The sequence below is a fragment of the Mirounga angustirostris genome, unplaced genomic scaffold (genome assembly GCF_029215605.1).
Source record: "Mirounga angustirostris isolate CCGP_5_RB_7025 unplaced genomic scaffold, mMirAng1.0.hap1 SCAF_4, whole genome shotgun sequence".
In the NCBI taxonomy this organism is placed as follows: domain Eukaryota; kingdom Metazoa; phylum Chordata; class Mammalia; order Carnivora; family Phocidae; genus Mirounga; species Mirounga angustirostris.
The window spans coordinates 90224278-90250468 of NW_026991712.1; the positions used below are offsets into that span (position 1 = coordinate 90224278).

Here is a 26191-nt window from a genome sequence, read left to right on the forward strand (position 1 = left end):
CCTGGTCAGCTGGCAAGGATGGTGAAATTAGGCCTTTTGAGGTCTGGACACATTCTGCCAAATCTGCAAGTGCTCCAAAACTCCCGGGGGCCCGAAGCCAGGGTCCTGGGGCAGGTCCCAGATGTCCACGACTGCCAGAGCGGACGCCCTGACGTGCTTTGTGGCAGTCAGGCTGGCCCCCAGGGCCTGCGGTCGGAAGAAGGAAACCTGCACTCAAAGGCTCGGAGTTCCTGGGACACAGCCCTACGGGCAGGTCCGCACTGTGTGCTTCACGATGGCGAGCAGGCCAGTTAATAGGGGCTCTGCCACCTGCGATAAGATGCTTTCCCTCTGAACTCTGTATCCCCTTCCCAAATGTTCTGGAAACTGGCATGACAGACCCTCTGTATGCTGCAGATCCAGAAATGCCCCGAGGGATGGAGCGGGGCTAAAGAAGGCAAAGGTCCATGGAGCCCAACCCCAGGAGAGACCCCCTCCCCTGCCACACACACACACACACACACACGCACACACTCACCCCTGCTTCAAGGACACAGGCAAGCCCCACAAGACCCCTCCTCACCAATCATGGTGGGTAGCATCACAGGATTAGACGGCTGAGCCCGGAACAGGAGCAGGGGCAGGCCTCTGCGGAGAGGCACTTCTGGTCTGAAGACGGCTCCATTGAGCGCCTGCAGCACAGGCAGGGTGCCCTGGACCAAGCCCACAGCCTGGTAGGGGGCACCTGTCAGGGCCACGGTCAAGAGGCCTTCCCCACAGCCCTGCTCCCCTGGCACAGCAGGGTTGTGGGAGGTGGTTACCTGCAGGGAGAAGGTAAAGAGGCACAGTTATGCCATCCTCTGTGTCCACCTAACAGCCAGTTTGTAGGGCTGCAGCCCAGTCAACACGCTCAGCAATTCGGGGCCAGAGAAGAGGGCAAATGGGCCAAGCCTAGTGCGCCTGAGCCTTCGCTTCCTGGGACCGCCAATGGCCTCCCTCGAGGGGGGGGCCAGGAGAGGTCTGCCAGGGACAGGTGGAGGCTGGGAGCCGGGAAGGAGGAGGAAGGGAGGCTGGCCTGCCCCAGAGGCCGACCCAGCCTGGCCCCCTCCTGCTCACTGCTTCCTGAACGCAGTCAGTGACCTAGTGGAGGGGGGAGCGGAGGAGGGGAAACAGGGGAGCTGGGCGGCCGGCCCATCGCTCCTGGCAGCTCGCCCTGGCTGAGAGAGGCAGCCTGTGATCTACAAGGGGAGCCAGAGGGGGAGACACCGAAGGGTCGGCGTGAGGGCAGCAGAGGCTAAGAGGACATGCTGCTAGCTTCCAGAGGGGGCGGGCTGATCAAGAGCCGGAGCACTGCGGTAAACGGAGCCCTGGATGGAGTCGGAAGCCGCGCGTGCCGCGCCGCCTCCCCGCCTCCGGCCGAGACAGCCCGGCGCCTCCTGCTCCCCAGCGGCAGAGTGCGGGTGCCACCGCCGCGCGTGCACAGCGCGCTTGCACACAAAGCACTTGCACGGGCATGTAGTTCAGGCGTAGCAACGCTCAGAGGAAGACGCTATTTCCGCTTGGCGGATGGAGAAATTCGGGCCGCTTGTCACGGCTGGGCGGTGTCAGCCGCAGGATCTGCACCCAGGGCCCCCACCCCAAGAGCAGGGCTGGGAGCCTGCTCTGAAAAGACAGGGACAGAAGGACCGTGCCGACAGGAAAGGCAAGGGGGGCAGGGGGACACGCACATTGAGGCCGGCCTCTTTCACCAGCAGCTTGGCGTTCACCAAGTTCACATCCGCCTGATGGGAAGTGTCTTTCAGGAGGCCGACAATGACCGCGGGGCTTAGGCAGTTGCCAGCGTTCTTCAGGGATGTTCCTGGGGACAGAGAAACTACCATAGGTGGCTGTTTGCTGAGCAACACAGGAACCAGCAGATCACGGACACCTAGCTTCGGGTCACGGACTCCTCACTGCCCTGGGGGCGCCAACCCCAACCAGCTCGGGGCAGTTCCGCTTCCTCTGGAAGGCAAAGAGCCAGTGACCGCCCGGTTCCCCGCCTTGTTTCCTCTGGGCATCCCCCCACCTCTGACCTGGCCTATCACAGGCAATGCCCAGGGTCTCACGGCCCCCGAGCTCCCCCCAAGTGAGCAGATGCCCAACGGGCCATAGGGAGGACAAGCCTCTACACGGTTTAGGGAACTAGAGCCTTCCCCAGTCTCTCAACTACATCTGCACAGGCTGGAGCCAGTGCAAAAGTGGCCAGAGCCTGCCCAGTCCCTGAGGACAGGCACCTCAGGCGCGGTCTTCGTTCCCGCTCTCCAGCTGAGCAGAGGCTCCCAAGGACCACCAGCTTGCCCAAGGACCAGCCTCGCTATGTCACAGAGCACAAACTGTCCCACCCTCTTGTCTAGCACAGTGCCCTGACTCTCACTTTACACGTGAAGAACCCAAAGCTCAGAGAAAGGGAAGTCACTCAGGTAAGCGACAGGGTCAAACCCAGAATCCAAGGTCTCGTCGCTTAATCTGGGACTCCCTCCACCCACCCGTTGCCTCTCCCATGAAACTCTGTCTCTCGTGGAGGTTTCTCTTGTGCCCAGAACATGCACATCTTAAAAATACTATATAAACGTGATTTGTGAAAATCACATATTTCCCAGTGATTTTCTGTACCTCTCCCCTCTGTTCCCACTGGGTAGCAACTGAACTCCATGCAGACAGAACGTGGGACATGCAGTCCCAAGGACCAGGGTCAAGTCATTTCCCAGCCCCTCACTGTCTGTGACCTGCTGCAGACACAACCCTCTTGCCCTCTCTCTGCAGTGTCCCCAGCTCACCCTGTGTTACCACCTGGATGGTCCCTTTGGGGGATCCAGCCCAGGCTCGCATCAGGGTCCCCAGAGCTTCAGCCAGACCAATCCAAGGCTTGGTATGCGGAGAGAAGGCACTCGTAAGGGCCTGGGCATTCACCTGCACAGAAAGGGGGAGCAAAGCCAAGGTCAGGAAGAGGCGGGGATCCTAAACACAGCTCCACCTAGAGAGCAGAAGGCACAGGGCCATCCTTGTTTGAGTGTCTGGGGGTTGGGAGTGTGGAGACAACTTCCATCAGCCACCAACAAGACAATGACTTGTGCCTTTAGCTTGGGAGAGCTGTAGAGCCAGAAAAGAGCACAAAAGGCTAAGACCATTGCAAATTGCCAGAAGGGGGGAAAAGGCATTTCTCCCACCTACTGAACTGTGCCTGCCTCACCCCCTCCACGGGAGACTGGGTTTTCCTGTGCTGGGGAAAGGTCTGGACAGCACAATAGGAAGGTGGGTCTCTGACGTAAGATGGATGTTGAGTCACGGATCACTGGGACCTACGGTAGGTCTCTCCAAGGTGACTTCCTTTTTACTTTATACATCAACTAAAAAAAGAAAGTGAGGGTTTACATTGTCATTAATCACTTTGACCAAACAGCAGTTTATAAAGCTGGACTAACATACTCTTAACGATCCTATCACTCTTCAAACGGCCCATGGGGAGTCCACCAGGAGGCATGCTGGGCAGCCGAGGGGGACAAAAGCCACATGTCCTTCTAAAGTTGTAAGTCTAGGGTCTGGACAGCTGGATCCCCACCAGGGGCTTGGTAACAAAGCCAGCTTGTTGCCAGTCAAAACTGCACTTCCATTTTGTGGTTCATGATGGTCTGGCTTCGAATTAAGTCTTGGCCACTTCTGTGAGTCAGCTTGTAAAGAGAACCAAAGGATCTAAGAAGGATTTAATTCGAAACACAGGGTTTGATATGAATCAAACAGGCTGCCAACGTTGGAAATGGCCACGAGGCAGGGCTTCCCAGCAGGCCCTTCTGCGTGGCCGGCCGCCTGGCTCGAGGGCTCCCACAGCGGGCTCCCCCTCTCCTCTCCAGAAGGACACAGAAAAGAGCAGCAGTGAACCAGGAGGTGGGACGAGGGCAGGCCAGCTGCTGGGAGCAGAGATGAAGGGCGGCGCGCCAGTGGGCTGGGCTGAGGCTGCAGCAGGTGGAAGCAAGTGCCCTCCAGGCAGCCCCTGGGGAACCCGCCCCGAGGTGCCCACAGCAGGTCAGGAGAACCAACGGAAGGGCTTTAAGAGTCAGGCGCCCTTGAGCACCAACCTGATCCTAATGTTCGTCTGTGTCTAAGGTTACGACAAAACTGAAATAGAGAGGATGCAGAGAAGAATTAGGGCGAGATTTCCCATGTGACACAAATGTCTTTCTTTCCAAAAGCAGGACAATCAGCCACCTTGGGTGGAGACGGAAATTTGCCCAAGTGTAACGACTTTGACCAAGAGATTTTACCTCTGCTAGAAGATGGGAACAGTCTGGTTCCATCTGATGGGGCTGGTGGGAAGGAGTCCCCTTCACGAAGAGGCCTGGAATGCCACCACTAGCTAGGGACGCCACGGTAACTCCCGAGGGCTGCATCAGTGAGGGCGGAGGCGTGCCCGGCACAGGGCCGAGGAGGGAAAGGCCCAGCCTGACTGGCCGGCACTGGTCACGGCCCAAGCCTCAGCCTCGGTCCCAGCACGTCACCTGGGGAGAGCTGCTCAGAAGCCAGAGGTGCAAAGGGAGTAAGAAAGTGTCCCCCACTCTGAGGAGCCAAGAGACGCAGAACAGAGAGGGGAGAGACACACAGATGGAGAAGCCAAGCGTTGTCATTGTCGTCGACTACCATCCTGTGGCTGCCACCAGGCGGGCGCTGAGGGGTCTTTCAGGGGAGGAGCTGCTCCCTTCCTCTCTCAGGGTATAGAAGGCAGGGTGGCCCGGAGAGCTGGCCTATCAAACCAGGGCTGGCAGGCCGAACAAAACACCCTGTGTCTCTCCTGCTGCGGTTCTGTCCTCAGCAATGAAAATCCCCAGCAGAGGGTCAGACAAGAAGGTCGGGGACTGGCCCCGGCCCTGCCCCTGCCTTGTTCGCTGCCTCTCTCCTAGAGTAGAGCCACACGAGCTGCAGAGAAGCTTACATCCTGGCTTTTTTGTCCTCAGAGAATTCGGAATATAAAGATACAAACTCAGGAAATCTTAGTAACAAGAGAGAATGTGGTTCATTGCAAAAGGGTTGACACTGGGCTAGAGAGGCCAAGCAAGTCTTTGTGAAGGGGCTGCAAGCCCCCTGAAAGACAGCTATGCTTTCCTTATTCATCTCTGTGTCCCCCAAAGAAAGGGCTATGACAGCATCGGGTACCTTCTGGAGCTTAGGGAACATCCGAAGATTAAATGAAGGAGGCAGGCCTGGAAGTGTAAGTCAGGTTAAGCTTGGGGGAGAAACATTCCAGGAAGGGCCCAGTGTGAGCTACGACAAGACGTAGGGACATTAGGCCATGATTTGAGGACAGAAAGGGGGTCTGGAGGGTTCATTCTGGGGGTGGGGATTCGCCCTGCCCAGGGGTCTAAGAAGGACACAGTAAAAGGAGCGCTCAGGTCCAGGAGGTGAGAGAGGGCCCTGACAGCCTTCTCCACAGACCAGTCCCCCAGCCGCCGCTCCCCCTGGCATCCAGCATCGCCCAAGCCACACTCCTTCACTCCCAAGGCATGTAGAGAACAAAAGAGCCTTTCTCTGGAGCCTGGAGCCTGGAAAGAGCCACAATCTCTGCAGCAAGGCTACACTGTCGCAGGGCCGAGCTGCCTCCCTGCCGCTGGGCCACAGTGAGCAAAGCTAGGGACAGGGTGGTTCTTGTCGCCCCACCCGGAGGGCTGGCTCCAGGGGAGTCCTTATCTCCTGCTCCCAGGGCTGAATCTGGTCAGCACACCACTGCTCCCCGGAACTGTCACCATCCCCCAAAACCAAACGCCCTCCCCCGCCCTGCTCCGCCCTCCGGGCCCAACCCCACTTGCCCATACTTACCACGCCCGCTAGAGATTTCCCCTTCACCATGTCCACAAACTGGATGGCGATCTCCTCCCCGCAGCGGCTCTGGGCCTCCTTGGTACTGGCGCCCAGGTGGGGGCAGCTGATGACGCTCTCGTGGTCCACCAAGGCTCGGTCCCGTGGTGGCTCCTGCCCAGAAAGAGACACCTCTCAGTTGGCTGCCCAGGGAAGTTGGAAGAGAGGAGGGCAGGGGTGAGGACGCCTTCTACTTCAGTTTTGCCAGGGACGTCACAGGTTTCGACAACCGGCTTCCTCGTCAATGTCCCTTCACAGCAGAGTAGACAGAGCTATGGATGGGATTCGCCTCTCGGCTCCCCCTGCCTTTGGGTAAATCTGCACCTCTCTGAGCCTCGACTTCCTCATCTATAAAATGGGTTAATACTAGCCACCTTATAATACCTTGTGCAGATTGCACACCAGTAACACAGGAGGTTCTCAGCCAGTGGAAGCTACTGTTTCTGTTACCGGTTTTTCCCTCAAACCCCACCTCGCCCCTGAATCCTTCCAGCACTCACGGTTGGCTCCGCATGGCATCAGACTCTTTGCAGGCCCTCTGCACAGCTGTCCCGACCTGGCTCTCAGCACGACAGGTGGGCCACCTGAGCACCTCTGCCCACCCTCCAATGTCCTTTCCACCCCTTCTGCTCGCTGAGCATAAGGTACTGCCCTTGGGAAGGTCACTCAGGCCCCTTCTCTGGCCACCTGGGCCTGTGAGTAGCAAGTGCCAAGAGAAGACCAGAGACAGACAGGGGAAGGCGCGGAGCTGGGGAATGGCCGTACAATGAGGGCCAGGCGCCCATCTGCCTTCAGGAAGCGTCCCATCTATGTGAGAAAGAGGACCAGGAGTACCAACCCCATGAGCTGTGTGCTCTGGGCAGGGCATACACAGTGAGGGCACCAGGGCTCAGAGAGGGCCGGGGACTTGCCAAGGCCCCACTGCAGGTCACCAGCAACCCCCCCCCCCGCCACGGCTTGAGCCAAAATCCCTGCTCTTTCCCTTGGATCTGTGATGCCAGTGGCAGGACTTTTAAGAGAGGCCAAGAGCACTGGAGTGGAAATGCGCTGTCCATCATTCCATCTGGTGTACGAGCAGGTGGGGGGATGGGGGTGAGCAAAGACAGAGTCTCCGGCTCCGACAGAGAGGCAGGGGGAGCAGCCCACACAGGACACAAGGGAACGCTTCTAGCCGTTGTCCTCAGGCTGCCTTTCCTCCCCAGAAGAAAGGAAGGCAGGGAAAGCCAACAGACACTGCGTGAAATGTCTTCTTGGCAATGGGATTCATTTCAGCAAAGACCTGTATCAGTACATTAAATGCTGCCCCAAATCCTCAACCTCAGAACGGACGGGTTTGCTGCGCCGTCCTCCCTGGAGTTATCCACATGACAGCAGGCCAGGGAGCCTGAGACCAGGAATTGGGTCCTATTTGAAATCTGGGTTTTGCAAAAGACAACATGGCTGCCTCCACAGTACGGCCCGCAAGGGCTCCCGAAACCACAGTGGCGTTATTTTTGGCAACAGAATTTCTCCTGTTTGCCATGGATGCTAGAGCCCTTAAGCCAGAGGCCTTTGTGCACACTGGGCTTTCTCGGTCCTGGGCCCCTCTGCCCAGCGCTCCCCTCCTCCCCCAGGCACTCACCTCTGTAAAGACGTCCAGCGCAGCACCAGCGCACCGACCGGACTGCAGGGCCCGGAGCAGGGCCCCCTCGTCCACGATCCCTCCCCGAGCGCAGTTCACCACGCGCACCCCCTTCTTGCACTGGGCAAAGGTGCTGTCGTTCAGCAGGCCTGGAAGGAGGGAAGAGCTCTCCTGCAGCACCAGAGGCCCTCCCCGCCTCGCCCTGGCTCCTCCCCCACAGGCCCACGGCCTCTCTGGCCTCACCTCTCCCTTCTCACCGGCTCTGCGGCAAGAGTCCCCGTTCTGGATTTAGACCAAACACAGTTCAGAAACATCCTAGCAGCCCCTGAGGTGTTAGTGCTTTGAATAGGTCCCAGAACCAGAAAGGGAAGCAGCGGCCCCAGGAAGAAACCATGGGGTCACTGGTCGTGCACATCGGGCCAGCTCACCCCACGCATTTCCAGCTAGCTCATCCCTCCTCCGTGTGGGGCAGGGCCAGCCAGCCAAGCATCACTCTGTGCTCGAGGGACCTAGTCCCCAGCGTGTGCGGAAGGCCCAGACCGAGGGCCCACCCTTATCTGGTCTGTGGCTTCTGTGGCCGACCCACAAGCAGGGATACACCTACCTGTGGTGGAGGGCAGGAGAGGTGTGTGCACGGTGATAAAGTCGCAGAGAGGCCAGATCTCCTCCAGGGGCAGCTGCTGGACACCAAAGGAGGCCGAGACCTCCGGCGCGATGATGGGGTCGTACCCTACAGTCTGGTCAGAAGCAAGAAAGAGACAAAGACACGAGCGAATGTCACTGTCCCTTATTAGTACTGGTATTATTAATAATGGTGGCCATTTATTGAACACCTACCAAGCGCTACTGCTAAGCCTTTCCAAATGCAGCTGACCTCTCACAGTAAGGGTTGCTACTCTTCTCCTTTAGAGATGAAGAAAGTGGGGCTCACACATTAGGAGGGGCAGGCCCAAGTGCGAAGGGAGGTTTACCTCCAAGCTCTTAACCACGAACGGATGCAAGAGCAGCATGTGCGCGTGCTTGCACGTGCTTGCGCGCGCGTGTGCGCATGTGTGAGGTTGGATAAGTTGGAGCTCAGAAACCCTTAGCGAGCAGGGAGCCCAGGAGAGGCAGGACAGCCGTGTGGGGAGCGGTGACGTGCTCATAGGGTACGACGAGGCAAGGGAGGGCAGGCTGGCCGCAGCCAAGGACCCTCAAGGCCAGAAAACAGGCAGGGGCCCTGACTACTTCCACAGAGTGAGAAAGAAACAGGTGGGGGCAGGGGTGCAGAGCAGGGTTAGCAAGGAGACCAAGACCGGTTGCTGGGGAGGGGGGTTGCTGAGGCATCAGCGGGCAGAGTCTGGTCCCCTCCTGAAGTTCCTTTTAATAAGGCTTCAAATGCATCTAGTCTTGGAAGGCCTAACTTGGTGACTAACCACACAGATCCTTTCAATAAGGCAGGTTTGACGGGGATGGGGAGCGAGCACATCAAGAGGAGGGAAAAGTGAGGCATAAAGGCACCATGGATGGGGAAGGACCCAGAAAGGACCTTCTTCTGGGCTGGCGGGGGAGGAGAGGGTCCCCAAATCAGAGGGACCTCTCCGAGGCTGCCGAAAAGGGAGGGAGATAGGGAGGCAGGCAGCGAACTCTAGGGGTACAAACTACATCAGCCTCATGAAACTTGCCAAAGGTCATCAGATACTGGTGAGGGCAAGAAGGAAAGTCAGAGAAGACAAAGCTCAGAAGAAAGAAGAAAGGACGCATTGTCATAGCTAATAACGGCAAACATTCCTTTAGCATTTACTGTGTCAGGGGCTTTCAACCCAGACCCAATGGATTAGGCACTAGGATTTCCCCGTTTTACAGATGAGGAAACTAAGGCAGAGAGGTGAAACGATTTAGCCAAGGTCACACAGCTGGCAGATGGTCGAGCGGGGACAAGAACCAGTGTTTGGATTCGAGAGCCTGCACCCCAAGTGCCCATCCTTCTAATGTGGGGTGAGGTCAGGACCCTCCCAACCCCACCTGAGAAAACAGGAGTGGAGTAGATGGAAACAGTCTTGGGTGCCAGTCACACATCTCCTTGGCAAGGGCAAGGCATTAGAGATTACCAAGCCTGTACCAGCAGCTGGGAAGAATCCGTAACCAGCCAGGAAGCATCTACCTCTGGTCACTGCAAAGACTTAATCCACTTTCTATGTGGTCTACCCGGGAGGTCTGCCCAGGGCTCTCTCCATCAGCTTGGTCCAGGTCACCAGCACTGACTGGGGGGAAAGAGGTGTAGGAGCCATAACCAACTCAAAGGCATCAATGTCCTCAAGAAGGCAGGAAAGCCAACTGATCTAGACAGACCTTCAGGTGCCAAGGTACAGATGCTGAACCAGGAGGCCCGGACCTGGGTCCTCAGTCTGAAGTAAAGGAGTTGGCTGGATGATTTCAAAGTCATCCCCTGCGCCAACACTCAGCAATTCAATAATTCCTTGAAAAGACAGTTCCCTTAACCCTGAAAAGTTACAGGTGAACCCAAGAATGCTCAGAGGTGGCCGGGGATTGAACAACAACAAACAAACACAACAGAAAGTGTGATACTCTAAGTGTGGTCATTTCTGTGTGGTGGAATTCATTTTTTCCTCCTTTAGGCTTTCCTATGCTTTGCAACATTTCCCCTGCTCACCCTGAATTTCTTTGCGGGGGAAGAGAAAAGTCATCTTAGAAATAATGGCATCTTGGGGGCACCTGGGTGGCTCAGTCGGTTAAGCGACTGCCTTCGGCTCAGGTCATGATCCTGGAGTCCCGGGATCGAGTCCCACATCGGGCTCCCTGCTCGGCAGGGAGTCTGCTTCTCCCTCTGACCCTCCTCCCTCTCATGCTCTCTGTCTCTCATTCTCTCTCTCGCAAATAAATAAAATCTTAAAAAAAAAAAAAAAGAAAAAGAAAATAATGGCATCTTAAGAGGATTTCTATGTAAAATTCAGCCCTTCCAGAGAAGAAACGGACATGGTTATGAATGAGGTAGAGCTTTCGGATCACATTTTTCATCATCAGCCTGAGGAACAGGGAAAAGGCAAGGTGGAGGTTTAGGGGGAGAGGCTGTAGGATCACAGGCTCATGACCACCACAGTCCCAACAGCCATTCCCCTCGGCTGTAACCTACTCGTTTTGGCAGGGACAATTAAGTGTCCAGGGAAGGAGAGAGGGCCCCAGGATCCCTGCCCGTACTCTTCCAAGTCCTCTTTGTCCACCAGCTACTCGGAGGCCACTTGGAACAACGGCCCCGTTCATCTCTAATCCAGATGTACTTTGTTCATGTGAGCGGGGAGTGGAGGCGAACACCAGCAGAGGTCACAAAGCCGAGCCCAATGGAGGCCAGTCCACACTACTCTGGGGCTTCCGGGCTCTCAGGAGCCAAGAAACAGCATGGAGCCATGGGGAGGAAGGGTCCCGAGGGCTGAGCCGGGCCCAGTGGCCCTATGGCGGGTGCCTGCAGCTAATGGGGAGCAGATGGGGCAGGAGGAGATGTGCATCCCCCACAGTGGTCAACAGGATCTGACTCAGCTTGCTTTCTCTCGTTCACCTGCAGACAACTGCAGGGAAGAATTTGGCTGAGAAAACTGTTTCCATTTTTCACTGGAGATACCCAGGGCAGATGGGAGCTGAACTCAGCTAGGAGTCAGGATTCTTACACCAGGAGACCATGTCACGGGGAGTAGAAAGAGTAACATTGGGCCCAGGAGACCAGTGTCTGAGTAGGGTCCTGACATGTCCCAGAAAGGGTCAGAAGTCCCGATGCGCAGAAGTTGGAGCAATTCCAGGTACGTACCGTCCGAAGACTATTCCTGTAGAGGAGCCTCAGGGAGACCCACGAAGGGGTTCCCCACCTGAATCCTAGCCTCAGGACAGACTCCTGATGCTGGGCAGCAGGGGAACCCTAGCTTTTCCAGGAGTACTCAAGGGCCACCTCCTAGCTGGTGTGAGAAGGCAGCCTAGAGAGGCCGACCACAACTACGCTGGGCCCTCTGGCTTAGCAGTAGATGCTGGAGAACGAGGGGGCCTTCACAGTCAAGGGTCTCCAACAAAGGAGCCTAACCATCATTTGGCTTAGTATCAGAACTCTCTTTCCTTTGCACAATGAAATCTTAAACAGAAACCACATTCCTAAGGTACTTTCTAGAACTTGAGGCTCTGTGAAGAACGTAAAAAATCAGTACTCTAGGGCAGTAGGAATTCCAGTTACCAGAATGAGATAGGAGCTGCCTGTCCTGGGGAGCTTTTGTCCTGAGAAAAGTCGAGCACAGTGACCGTTTAACCAACACGGATCAGGAACGAAGACAGTGGTGGTGATGCAGGACAAAGGGTACCAGACTGGAGGTCAGGAGACCCGGACTTTAAGCTGTACTCCATCATTTACCAGTCCTATTATCTTGAACCTATCATGTAAGTGTCCTGGGCCTCAGTTTCCTTATCTGTAAACCTGAGGTAAGGATACTGACCCCACAAGAGTCATTGTGAGCACAGCATCTGACACAGCAGACCTCAGTCAACATGAGCTGGGCCTGAAAGAGTCAGTGACACCTGGCACCTCAGGTTCAATGTCCATTCCTCCAGACTAACTTCAGATTCATCACAACACTGGCCACAAAGAAACTGCTGGCCTGCTCCTCATAGAAAACCCTGGCAAAAGAGTGCAAGGCTCAGCTCCTGGCTGGCTTGGGCCTGCTAGCACATTCTGGGGGACATGCGAGCGTGAGTGAGTTGTGTCTCCAAAGTGTACAACCTGTTCTTCAACAACATGATCGAGAAAAACTTTGGGCAGAAGGAACACCATAGTGCCTAAGACTCAGATGACTCAGACCATTAGCAGGCCACAGACTGCCGGAATTCTCTGGAAACCCACATCTGGGCCATGTGGTTCAGAGCAAGTCAGCAGGTGCTCTCAGGTGGCACATGAAGATCCCTTTCCAGGGGCGCCTGGGTGGCTCAGTCGGTTGAGCGACTGCCTTCGGCTCAGGTCATGATCCCGGAGTCCCGGGATCGAGTCCCGCATCGGGCTCCCTGCTCGGCAGGGAGTCTGCTAAAAAAAAAAAAAAAAAAAAAAAAAAAAGAAAAGATCCCTTTCCAGGCCTGTGCTGGTTGGGAGGGGCAGCCTCGGTGGGCTCTCCCCCAGCCAACTCCAACACGCACACCCTAGATGCTGTTGGGAAGCCGGGTGGCTAGACCAGATAGTGACAAAGAAAGGACAGGAAAGGTAAGGGGGGCATCCATCCCCAACATCTGAGCACAAAAGTGTCTCCGCCGATCACTCCTGTGGCACGAAGGGGTCAACTCTTAAATCGCGATACTCTGGAAGGGGTTGGATGCTGATCATCCATTAATAGCCTCATTAGTGATTAACAACCTGAGTGACAGATTAAAGCACAGGGTAAGACCCCAGGACCAGGGAGGGAAGGGGGTGACGAGGATGATCTTCACATGCTTTGCAGCGCCGCCCGAGCTGCCCAACTGGAACCACTCAGGGTCCCCTATGCCTCCTGGTCCACACTCTGTCTTTAATTACAGGGTTCTCCCAAGTTACTGTAACAAACCACAGTCCTTAATAATGTTGCTCAATTTCCTATGGTCGCTCAGTGAACTCACTGCTAAAGACCATTTCACAGATAAAGAAACTCGTGGCCCACGGGTAATGGGTGCTCGGAGATATCAGAGCTTTAAAGGCCACCTGCTTCTACCTCCCTGCCAGTGTTCACACCTTGTCCTCACACACTGGCCCAGTGCTCACCCAGTCTCCTGTGGGTGTCTGCAGGAGTGGGACACTCGCTCTCCCCCATTGAATCTGGGGCCAGCTCAGGCTGTAGTTCTGTCCCCTCTGCCTTGTACCTGTTGGTCCTCCTTGGATCCACTCTTTAGACAGCATGACTCTTCTACAGACTGCCCGTTAGCTATTTGACGGCCTTCTGGTATGCCTCCCAAGTCATGATGGGGCTCAATGACCCCAGTGCCTTCAAGCCTTTCTTAGGAAGTACAGACATGAGCCTCTCACCATCATCCTCTACCTCTATCTCCAGAGCTTTCAGTCTCACAGAGCATGTGAGGGTCTGACTGGTACAGAGCATGAGGAATCTCACCTTCCTTGTTCTGGAAGCCATAGTTCTTTTAATGCTGCCAAAAGTCACATTACCTTTTCTATCAGCCATGCCACTGTTAACCACACTGCATTTTTGTCAACCAAAGGTCCCCTGCCTTGGGAAAGCTTTTTAACAACACTTCTACATCCAATATGTGTTTAGTTGCTTTGGGGCTCATTTTAGGGCACTGATAGGGATTCTAGCTAAACTTCCTATTAGGATGCCCAACCATTCTAGCCTTCCTTTGTCTTTTAGGATCTGATTCCACACTCTTAAAAGTTAGCCACCTCTCCCTGCTTCCTGTCACCCAGGCCGTTGATGAGAACCATGGAGAAGGCAGCGCCCTGCACCATCCTGTACCATCTCCCTCCAGATTGAGACGGAGCTATCCTTCAACCAGTTACTAAACCTTTTAGCACCAAGCTCACAGTCTCCATCTTAACCCCAAGGGTATCCTAAAAGATCTCACCAATGTCTTACTGAAGTTCACATTTCCAATGTCCATCCTTGAGGAAATGGTCAAATAAAAAGCAATTTGTCCACACAACAGAATTCCATGCAATAGTTTACAAATATGGTAAATTTATTTATTCCAAGACATACATTTTTATCTTAACACCATGTACAATGTTCTATTTTCTATAGGCATAGAATCCCTCTATAGGCCAAGAACTGTATGCATTCCATGTAAACGCATAGAAAAAAGTCTGAGATGATACACACCAAACCGATGTTACCTGTGAGACCAGGTGGTAATCAAGGAGATAAGGATCTATATTTCAAGATACGTGAGGATTCATTCACCTCTTACATGATTAAAATACAATTTTAAATCGTCCAGATATAAGACACTTAAGGATGTTCCTGATCAATCAGTCTAATATCGGTTTCCAAAGAGAGAACAAGGCCAGTTTAAAACAACCTGTGTTTAGTAAACACTGATCATTGTTTCCTTCCCGGATGCTGATAAACCATCTCTTTCACAATTTGTTCAAGAATCTAAATCTTGCTCTTCCCAGCTGCTCAAACATCAACCAAGGAGCTTTGGATGATGCAGGTCAGTCATCTGCACCAAGGCAAAATTCATCTGGACCCAGAAATAGGTTAGGAAGCTCAGTCAAAGTGAGCCGAGAATATAAATGAAGGCCATTTGGGCCACTCTGAAATGACCAGGGCAGCTGGCCAGGGCCGGGGGGCTTGGGGGGGGGGTGACCACTCCAAGGCATGTTTTAGCAGTTTACAAAGATCATGTGCCAGAAGCAAGACAGCCTACAGTGACCCTCCGGAGACAGCCGGGCAGAAGAACCCTCAAGGGAAGCAGCGACGTGCTGTGACAGGCAAAACCACCCACACCCTCAAAGCCTCGCTGGGAACGTGGGCGTGTCATGCGTGGTCTGTCAGGACGCACGGATTCACATTCATGAGCAAGCTCTGGACATCTCTGAATCAAACACATGCCCGAGGGCTCAGGGTCCACCTCCCTCGTGCCTCTCGGAAGCAGCCCGGCAGCAGCTGAGAAGCTGAGCCCGGGCCAAATGAGCAGAGAAGCTTACCAATCACTTCCATGACTCAGGAAATGAGGTGGGGCTTTCTGTTTGGGTAAGTCACTGCCCCAAAGTTTCAAGTCCATGATAACCAAGGCTCCTGAGCTAGCAGAGACCGGTGTGCTTTGGTGTCCTAGGGAACCATGGGGAAGGGGACGAACAGCCTTCCTGAAGTCTCTGTATCATCAGTGAGGCACTCACCTGTTTGGCTATTTCACTCTGAGTCATACTTAACCCAAGGCCACTGCTTTTAGAGGATCAGAATTGTCTGTGAGCTAAGCCTTAATCCCTCACAAAAGAGGAAGAGAAAGCGCTTCTTGCCGCGTATGGCACCTGGCCAGCCCTGCACAGGAGGGCAAGGCTTTGGTTTGTTCTCATGATCAGTGGATCCTGCCGGGCCCCCGCCCCCTCTCCAGGGATCTAGAAAAATGTGCTGAGGCTTAGGAAAGAGGTCTGGCTGGTGTAAATAAATGTGGTGGGGGAACAGGGACAGCAGGGAGAGGAAGATGTTCAATGTGGTATCACGGGATGCCCACCTGGGTTCTTGTCTACCTTCCATTTGCTGGAGGCCTGAGCAAAAACAAACTCCAGACATCAATATAAAATTAAGGGTTCATCTCTAAGGTTCCTTTTAACTCTATGAAGCCAGGGGGACATGGAGAAAGGGAGGAAGAAGGAGAAAAAGGGAAAATGCCATCGCAGCTCTATGTCAATTTTTCTAGAAATGATCTGATTGTCAAAACTATTCTCCTTTCTGTTTAATGAAAGCCTTCCTGGCAGCAGTTTGAACACATCATGCTCCTAACAGCAAACAGCGAACAAAGAGTGAACAAGGAGACGTCCACGAGCACTCCTGGCCACCCTGTCACCTGCCCTGACGGGTCCCCTCCTGTGGCTCGGTGGCCTCCCCCTTTGCAAGGTGTCCTGGATCCGCCTCAGGGGATGACAACCCTCCCTCGACCAGAAGAACCACGGAGTTTCCAGAATAGGATGAAACCGGGTCCTGGAGGGAAACAGGGGTCAGGGAGGGTTTCTGAGCACTATGCAAGGTGTTCTAGCCAGCAGGCTTTAACTTCATCTCGGCAGCGTCTAGACAATCACCACACCGTCCCTTCTGCACTACGGAGCAGAGCTAAAAGGTGGATAGAGACTTGCTCTGCTAGAAGGTTGCAAATTTCCTCCTGTTTCTCTGAATTATTACAGGCAACAGACACAGCCAATCAAAGAGCCCCTGTGGCAGGGGAGGAAAAGTTGAGCAGGATGCATGACCCCGCCGCTCCGCTGGGACCCAGAGCTGACGGACCTCCACCAAGCGTGCCCAGACTTTGAGTTCAGGTATCCAGAATGGCTACCCTGCCGACTTAGTCAGGGGCTCTAAAAGAGGGTCAGACCCTCCGAGGACAAAGCCTTCACCTTCTCTCAAGCAAAGCTGCCTCTCCCAAAACTGCTACAGGGAGCCCCACGTCAAAGGGGTTCACCAACCTCTTACCTTCATTCCAAAGGACTGCATCCGGGTGGCCACTTCTCTCCCAATTCTGCCCAGGCCAAGAATTCCCAGGATCTTTCCATTTAGCTCTGTTCCCATGAACTGCAACCAAAAAAGCAAAAGGCAAAGTGGCCGAATTAAGCACCAGGAACCCGGGCGCCGAGCCGGGCGGGACGAGGCAGGGCTGGCCGCTCACCTTCTTCCGTTCCCATTTGCCGTCCTTCATGGAAGCCGTCGCCTGGGGAATCTGCCTGCAAGGACAGACACGGGCTCAGTGGGCCCATGCAGAAGGCGTGTGATGTGAGGTCTGCACAGCTGCCCCCTCTAATGGTCATTCCCCCGGGGAACCAAGCTCAGGCTGGGTCTGGAGCTCAGGTGCAGAGACACCGAGGAGGGTCAAGGGAGTTCAGCAGAGGGAAATCCGTCAGCGAGACCTGATGTGGGAACCCCAGGATTTCTGTCTCCAGCTAGGAGTCTGATTTCTGTCTCCAGCTGCCTCAACCAGCTGAATGGCTCCAGGCTGGTAAAAAGCAAGCGCCAATCCTCCGGGGCTCATAGGGATAACGAAATGGGGTATCGAGGGGCTCGGATAACATCAAGTGCTCCAGAAGTTCAAGGATTTTCGTTTTCCTCTTCCATCCAAGGCTGCAACCCATACCTTCCACTGTATCAGTGAACAGCTGGGTACTTATTCTTCCTTGAGAGTTTCTTAAGCCCTAGCCGTCTCAGGCTAGACTGGGATGGGTGGGTGCCAAGTCCATACCACCTCCTGTCCCAAACCACCCCCCCCCAGCCTATCTCCTCCTCTTGGTTAACTTGGTTAACATGGGGTGTTTTCTGGAAAGGACAGAGGAAGTTAGGGCAGAGTCAGAGGTGAGAGGATAAGAGTATGTCATATGGGAGGTGGTCACCCAGGCTTCTCTGGAAGCGAAGAAGGGAGACAGAAAACAATGTTTAGAATGTTTAAGGAGTCCCTGCTCTAGTTTAGACACTCCATGAGAAATGCTTAGACACGCTTTAGCACATGTCATGCTCACCCCAACTGCATGGAGAGAGACAACCGGGGGGTTCAACACCTTGAACAGCATCATCCCACGCGGAATAGCTGAACGGACTCAAAGCCCAGCACATCCCCAGCACAGTCAGCCTTCTAAGTATTTAAATGCAGTCTTTCCTGCTGGCCACAAAACTCAGAGTGGTGTGTGTGTGCACGCGAGTGTGTGTGTGCATGTGTAAGGAGGGAGAGACTCCAACATACTGTTCCTGTAGCTCCATCTCACCGAGTTCTTATAAGAAAACATTCTCTTGTGTCTACACACTGCCAGCACACGCTTCCATCTGAGGGTCAGGTTGAGGGGTGATCTGTGCTCCTGCGATCTCACGGGCAAACTCCTAAAGCTTCAGTAACAAGCCTTGTGGGCAAGAAGCTCCATCCTGCTCCTCTGGCCCGTCAGTCCTCAGGAGAGGGTCCTTGTGTCAGGAATGTCCCAAGGACAATGACTTGCCTCGAGGAAGGGCTACCTTCTCAGCAAAGCTAGCCTGCTCCTATGCCTCCGACCAAGTGAGACAGAGCCCACCTGCCTCCTCCCAGGTCTGGCTCACGTCCTGCTCTCCACCCTCCTGGCCCCACAGTGCCATCCGAGAGAGGGCACGCGGCCCTGGAGATCCCAGCCCCCACCAGCTGCTCTACCAGCTACTCACGGATCCTCTCCAGCCTTTAGCACTTTGGGGTCCTCACCGGGCCAGTCTGGGGAGGACCATGATGTGGGCGAGGGGCTTCCCGAGAACCAAATGGTAGCCATCCTGACTTACAAAAAGAGAAGGTAAAGTGGGCAAGATGAAAGCTATGCAGGCCGCATTCTCTTCTCTTTCTTTCTGTGTCACTGTTCTTCCCCTGCACCTCAGGAGCTCCTGCCGTCTGTTCAAAGTCCCCCAGTGTGAGGCCCGTCCAGGCCCCCTCTCTCCACCCACATTGCTCAATGCTCCCAACCTTCTGTCCACAGCACCCACTCTGCCCTCACTGCCCTGCTGGAAAAGCAGTCTGAGCAGACACACAAGAAGGTATGAGAGACTGGCCATGCTTCCTTATTAGAGTGCTTAGTTCTTAATTTTGATGCATCTTTGATGGTGAGGTCGTTGGATGAGAGGTTGGAAACGGGGCACTTCCTTGAAATCACTCCACTTTACCTATTCTTTTTTTTTTTAAGATTTTATTTATTTGTCAGAGAGAGCGAGAGAGCACAAGCATGGGGCCGAAGCAGAGGCAGAGGGAGAAACAGACTCCCCGCTGAGCAGGAAGCCCAATGTGGTGCTCGATCCCAGGACCCTGGATCATGACCTGAGCCAAAGGCAGACGCTTAACTGACTGAGCCACCCAGGCACCCCCTTTACCTATTCTCTTAAATAAAGCTGGTCTTGGAATAGGAGAAAAATTATTCCTGGCTCCCAAGCCCTTCCTTCCACCTCCAGAAAAAGAGTAAGAGAATTAATTAACTAGAAAGCTGATCAGTCCCTCACTCAAAAACAAAAACAAAAACACCACTGAATTTAACAGCACAAGTGAAAACAGGGCTTGAGGCTTCTCCAGGGGAAATGAGTCCAGCCCAGATGTTCTGGAAGATCCAGACAGCCAGCTCACAGACCCCTTCCAGGCTAGGTCCCTTTGGCTGCGCACGCTGTCCCTGTTCCTCCCTTTCTCCAGTCTCCTCTGCTCTTCAATGGCCAGTGAGTAGCAATGAATACTTAAGAGCTCAGGTAGAAATCATGAGGAAGAGTTAGAACAAAGGTCAACTCCTCCAGACCCTGTCCCAGAAGAAGAGAGAACAAGTCTTGAGAGGGGAAAAGAGTAATTTCTGGGCCCCAGAAGCTTCAGGCCTGAGTAGAGAAATAAAGAGTCTTGGCTGCCTGGGTCCCCTGGTTTAAGGATCCAAGGGTGTGTGAAGGGACCTAGTGAACTCCCTGCCCTGTCCATTGGCTCCTTCCTCTCCCCCCTGACCACAGAAGTGCCCGAATTGCCTATTCAACAACAGTACTCAATACAATCATTCTACTACCCAATACAGGAAGATTCATGCCCATTCTGTGCTGTATCCAGTGGTTCCTAGGCTGTCCCCTCTACTCAAGAGGCCCACACCCCCAGAATTTCTGCTGGAAGAGCAAGACATTTTGATCATTTGAATTCCCTTGTGTTAAGAATCCACAGGTAGGGACACCTGAGTGGCTCAGTTGGTTAAGCGTCTGCCTTCCAGGTCATGATCCCAGGGTCCTGGGATGGAGTCCTGCATCGGATTCCTTGCTCAGCGGGGAGCCTGCTTCTCCCTCTGCCTGCTGCTCTCCTTGCTTGTGCTCTCTCTCTGACAAATAAATAAATAAAATCTTAAAAAAAAAATCCACAAGTAGATAGAGCTTTTACTCCCTTCTATCACAATAAAGATCTGTAAGCCTAGTACAGAGGTAAGCCCTGGGGGCCAGGGCAATCAGTGAGGGACACAGCACAGCCAGGGAATCAAGAGAGAGCTTCTCAGATGAATTAACACTTGAGCTTAATCTTGAAGAATAAGAGTTACCTGGATAAAGATGATAGGGAAGACTTTAGTTAAAAGTTATCTATCGATATCTCAATATCAGTTCACTGATTGTGATCAAAGCACCATATTAATGTCCCATGTTAATAATAGGAAGACTGGGTATGAAGTATATGGGTCCTTCTACTATCTTTACAACTTTTCTTTATATCTAAAACTCCTAAAATAAAAAGTTTGTTAAAAAATCCCCATGCCAAGTTTCACGCCTTACCGATCAAATAAGAATCTCTGGAGCGCGGGCCAGGCATTAGTATTTTTTTAAGATCCCAGATGATATCAATGTGCAACAAAGTCTGGGAACCTCTGGGTTATGAGAGGTCTCTGAGGTATGGAGGCTGTTACATTTTGGCATTAATTCACTCAAAAATGTTCCGAACTAAATAAAAATGTTGAGCGCTGCTTCTATTTTATACCTATGTGCAGTTGGATTTTTAATAATGAGTGTGATAAAAATAAAATACCGGAAAGACTCAGAAAAAAAAAGATGATGGGGAAGGATATTCCAGGGAGCAGAACCGCATTTTCGAGGCTTAGAGGTTCGAGAAGCCAGAGGATGGTGTGGACCACAGGAAATGACTAAGGAGGAGGGGAAGACGGCACACAGTTATTTTCTCAATGAGCCTGCTCCGGGTAAGGAGCAGCCAAGCTGAATGCCCATCCCCTTCCGGGCCCCTTGGCGAGAAGCCACCTGAACTCTGTGTGCCAGAACCAGTGTATCAAATGTTTCATAAAGGATGGGTGCCCTTGAAGGTTCTCGGCAGTGTGCACGGTGCCCTGCAGAAGTTTTCTACCCTTCTCCGGGTCACTTTGTTTGGGGAGTCATAACCACGGACACACCAGAGGCTGGCTCTGCTGAGAAGACAGGGACTTACCTGGCCAGGCACATGATCATCCCGCAGGTGAGCTCCGCAGCACTGAGGCTATTCCCATTGGGGGTGCTAAAGATGGAAGAAGGGAGGGGACGTCAGTGGATCCAGACCCATATGCCTACTCCTGTCCCAACGGAAAGCCCGGAGTGTGAAGCGCTCACTCTCCTGCCCCCTCAGCTCACCTGCTCTTAAAACCAACCCCCCAACCCCATGCCTCCCACCTGGGCTCTCTGATGGACTCCTGCCCAATCCCAGGGCTAGAGGGAAACCCCCCTGCCCTGGCTTTATGCTTTCACGAGGAGGGACTTCAGTTGGAGGGACACACCTGGCCTCTCTACCCAAGCTCTTCTCCCAAGGCAGAGAAGTGTCTCGCTCGATTGGAAGATATATGTGTGGCTCCGCATTTCTCTCTCCTCTCGTTTCAGGATCTACCTGCCTCCGGGAAGCACGGATTCCCGCTGCTCTGTGCCACCACTCTTCCTGAGACTGTGACCAAGATGGGTGATCACGCAAGCCTATCAAATTCAGGTCAGCCCACTGCCCACACAGCTTCATCAAGCTGCCCAGCCCGGCTTCTGTCAGTAACAAAGCTAGGATTTTTTTCTCCACCTGTTTGACTTCTCCTATCTCTTCACACGTTCTGAAGTGAGACAGCTTCCTCACACCTTAATGCACAGGGCCATGCTGACTCGGCCCATTTCACAGAAAGGAGAATAGAGCTGAAACCCATAGAACTATTCTTCTTTTCTCAAAGACTCTTTTTTTGATTTTTGGCTTTGGAAAAATTTATTAGCACCCATGTTCACCTTCCTTTTTCCTCTATTGGATCTTTTCATCTCTAGAAATGAAGATGACAAGGAGGGAAAAGTCAAGAGATCTTATCGCACCCCCCCCCCAAAAAAAGTCAAGAGAAAAGGATTCTCAGAGTCTGTCTTTCCTTCTAGTTTCTGATCTAACCCTGCAAACAGGCTGTACTGGGATGTAGGAGGGGGTGCAGGGCAGGGGGCGATGCCTCCGTGTCCAGGGCAAGAATGTAGGATGCGTTACCATTTAACATTTCTTCTGTTGGATATTGACCTCCGTCAGATGACCAATTAACCCCTGCACTATAGGAGAAGTGAAGGGAAGGGAGAGGAAGGTTTTGAGGACACCAAACTTCCCAAGGGAAGGGAAAAGGCTTGGGGATGAAGAAGCGGGCGACAATCACCTTGCCACACTATCTAAGTGCCAGACGGGGGCCAGAAGCAAGTGTGGCCGAGTCCTGGCGTGCAGTCATGACCTCTGCACTGAGTTTCTGCAAAAACAGCTCTAGCGGGGACGCTTTCCCTCTCGGCACTGGAGTGTGAAAGAGAAACTAGGGTTCCTGGCTGCAGAAGGGTGCCGGGCAGGGAGGAAGGGAAAGAATGTAGAGCCACTCAACTAGCAAAGGCTGTGCACCTGCAGAGGGGGGACCGAGCAAAGCAGAGCTAACGAACATCCAGTTCCAGCCAGAACGACGGAGGGAAAGGGGCAGCACTGGGGCAGGAAAGGCAGATAAATTCGCTAACATTCCTCTGATTCCCAACCAGGCTGTGCTTCAGACGTCCGTGGAGTGGGTTTGTGAAGTGACCCGAGATTACAACAAGAGCCTCCTTGTCAAGAACCTAGGGAACCACGACGCTGTGAGCGCGGACCGCCTGTCTGGACTCGGCCTGGTCCAGGCATCCTTCTGGAAGCCCATCCTACTCTGACCCAGCCTTCTCTAACCTAAGTTTTCCTCTCCCCCTGTGTGGTGAGGCCCCACCCCCCCACCCCCGGGGCTCCACGACGTACTTCATGACCAGAACGCCCTTCCTGGTGGCAGCCTCCAGGTCCACGTTGTCCACGCCCGTGCCGGCCCTGCCCACCACTTGGAGCTTCTCTGCCGCGTTGATGACATCAGCAGTCACCTTGGTGGCTGAGCGGACGATGAGGCCTTCACAGTCCTGAAACAGAAGAAACATCTGGGTCCACAGTTGGTCCTCAAGACCTCCTAGCACCTCTTTGCCCAAAGGGGGAGTTCCTGCATGCTGGCTGAGTTTGGATAGCTTCAGAGAGAGGAAGCTGATAGCATCCCCATCCGGAAGGGGCTACCAGCCGGTAGGCCTGGGGTCAAATCCAAGCTCCATCCCCCATGAGCTACGAATCTGAGACTTGGCCTCCTCAAGTGTGTGAGGGGAAGTGAGAAAGGACAGGTACAGCCTCCGACATGCTCCCTGGCTCTGCTCAATGGCCAGCACCTCCACCATCGGACATGGTGCTGCTGAAGGGGGACTGAATTCTACTTTGTAAGCCCCAGTGACTGGCACACGGAAGGCGCTCGGTAAGTGCTAGCTGGCTGAATGACTAAGACGTGAACTAACGACAAACTGTTGAAAGAAAGACATTTCCTAAAATAGAGACCAAGGGGCGCCTGGGTGGCTCAGTCGTTAAGCGTCTGCCTTCGGCTCAGGTCATGGTCCCAGGGTCCTGGGATCGAGCCCCGCATCGGGCTCCCTGCTCCGCGGGAAGCCTGCTTCTCCCTCTCCCACTCCCCCTGCTTGTATCTCCTCTCTCGCTGTGTCTCTCTCTGTCAAATAAAGAAATAAAATCTTAAAAAAATAAATAAATAAAATAAAATAAAATAAAATAAAATAGAGACCAAAGTAAGGGGAGGACAGGAGAATAATCAAACTGGTCTATAGCTGCTCAAAAACGCAGGCAATTTGGGGCTACAAATATACATATGCAAAAAGTAAATACTTTCTGGATTCATCATAGCTGCTTCACTTGGGCTAAGCTAATCCCCAAGACAGTCTTTCTTAGGCTCATCCAGAATCTTGTGATATCTTCTCAGAATGATGATATTGTTGCCCAAACACCCAATGAGAGTCCCCAAGAAATGGATCGAGTGAGCCATGCTCTGTCCCAAACTGGCTGTCCAGGGTTGGTAAGGAAGTAAGTGCTGTTGTTGCAAAAGCAGCAATCTGTGGGGATCGGGGAGGCTGGGGTTCCAGTCACGGTGCTAAGTCCCCCCCACTCCTGGTCGTCATCTGTAAAATAAGAGGGTTGGAACAGATGGCTCCCCCGGGTCCTTCCCACATCTGATCTGACACCAATGATGTAAACCTCTTTGCAATTTCCACAGAGAGCCAGATGCGGGACCCTTCCCAGGCTCCCCAAGCCCTTTTATTATGTCTGCAGTTCTGAAACAGAACCTCAAAATGTGACACTCCAAGCAATATTGTCCAACTCCATTTCACAGATGAGACACTGAAGCCCAACAAGATCAAGGATGCCCGTGTCCCCTCCTGCCCTTTTCATGCCCTCCTTCCATCCACTGGGTGCCTGGTAGGTATGTATCTGGCATTATGCTAGACTCTGTCAAGACAAGATGAAGAAGTCACAGCCCCACCCCTCAAGGGGCTCACAGTGCCAGACATCCCAAAACTCACCAGTACACATGTATGCTGTGACTTCTGAGTGTCCAAGGCACACAGACACGGAAAGGTTAGAGGAACCAAATAGGAGCCACCCCATCTGGGCTGACTGCCAACACTGGCCAAAGCCAGGGGAATCTTGAGGGTGCTTGGAATTCCTCCCTCTAAAGAGCAGCCTAGTTGAACATTAGCCAATGCCTGGGCACACGGGGACACTGCTGACTGTCCCACATTCAAGTCCACTACACTTGGTTCCAAAGAAAAGGCTTCCCCTGCCTGGCCACCCACTACCAACTTTTTAAGGCACAGTCAACTTCTCTTCCACGAAACCTTGCCAATGACGATGGACTCAGTATCACTCCCTCCCCCTATTTTTCTATCATCTGTTTTACATTCAGGTATCCTCTGTCTGACCTGCAATTTGGTCTCTTCATCTATATTTTACATCTCAAAAGCAGGACTATCTTCATAGCTGATGCTAAAACACTGCGTTGAATAGATGAATTCAGCGATTTGAGAGGCCGGTGGAAACCTATCCTCACCATTCTCCCCACCACCACCTTCCTTCCCTAAATAATTCAAACATGTCACATGGTCAAAAATCCACAATGGGAAATCCCTTCTCTTGACTGTGATAAGGAGGCATCGGATCTACTTGACAGCACTCAAGAGTTTTGTGAGCATAAGAAGAAGGAGAGAGATGGGAGAAAAATGTTCTGAAACTGACAAATTGATCAACAGAACCAAATAGGCACCTGACAAATAGACCCATGTATGTCTGGGACAGACAAACAGACCCATGTACGTCAAACTGATGGGGAAAGGAAGAGCTATGTGATAAAGGGTATTAGGAAAATTTAGGTAAAAAAAACTCACTACAAATTTTTAAAAATCCAGAAGAATTAAATAATTTTTTAAAGATAAGCGTTAGAAGAAAATGTAAGGGGATATTTTTATGATCTCAGGATGGGGAAGCTTCATAAGCAAGGCAAAAATCCCAGAAACCATAAAAGAAAATACCGACAAATTTGATAACTTTTCAAATGTCAATTTTTTTTTTTTTAAGTAAGCTCTAGGACCCATGACCCCTGAAGATCAAGAGTCGTGTGCTCTAACAATTTTCAAATGTTAATTTCTTATGGAAAAGATCCCATAAACAAAGTTAAAGTCAAGTGATAGGCTTAATATGGGGGAAAATCCTTACACCATATATGACAGAACAAAGACTCATCACCAAAAATAATCAAGGCTTCCTATGAATCATTTTCTTAAATGATAAAGAACCCAGTACAAAAACAGGTGAAGGTCCAAGCTGGTAATTCGCAGGAGAAACACAAAGTGGTCAGTAACTTTTAAAGACTCTTAAACTGCTAGATATCAAGAAAATGTAAATTTTGGGGATGCCTGGGTGGCTCAGTTGGTTAAGCGTCTGCCTTGGACTCAGGTCATGATCCCGGGGTCCTGGGATCGAGTCCCACATGGGGCTCCCAGCTCAGCAGGGAGTCTGCTTCTCCCTCTCCTTCCCACTCATGGTGTTCTCTCTCGCTATCTCTGCTTGTCTCTCTCTCAAATAAATAAATAAAATCTTAAAAAAAAAAAGAAAATGTAAATTTTAAAATGTGGTATTTTCAGGCATCATATTGGCAAAACGAAAAGTGGTAATAGTCCACATTGGTGAGCGTGCAGG

The 26191-nt window shown here is 52.8% G+C and overlaps 1 protein-coding gene across 1 annotated transcript in view; it reads right to left on the reverse strand.

Annotated features, from left to right (window-relative positions):
• Nucleotides 1–26191, reverse strand: part of PHGDH (phosphoglycerate dehydrogenase) — a 32224-nt gene that overhangs the window by 636 nt on the left and 5397 nt on the right. Inside the window, exons 2-11 of the mRNA XM_045896841.3 lie at nt 22880–23031; nt 21071–21136; nt 16811–16865; nt 16618–16716; nt 8088–8220; nt 7484–7632; nt 5824–5976; nt 2796–2928; nt 1707–1837; nt 563–800 (exon numbers count right to left, since the gene is read on the reverse strand). Coding sequence (XP_045752797.1) covers nt 563–800; nt 1707–1837; nt 2796–2928; nt 5824–5976; nt 7484–7632; nt 8088–8220; nt 16618–16716; nt 16811–16865; nt 21071–21136; nt 22880–23031 — 1309 coding nt within the window. The remainder of the gene's footprint in view (nt 1–562; nt 801–1706; nt 1838–2795; nt 2929–5823; nt 5977–7483; nt 7633–8087; nt 8221–16617; nt 16717–16810; nt 16866–21070; nt 21137–22879; nt 23032–26191) is intronic.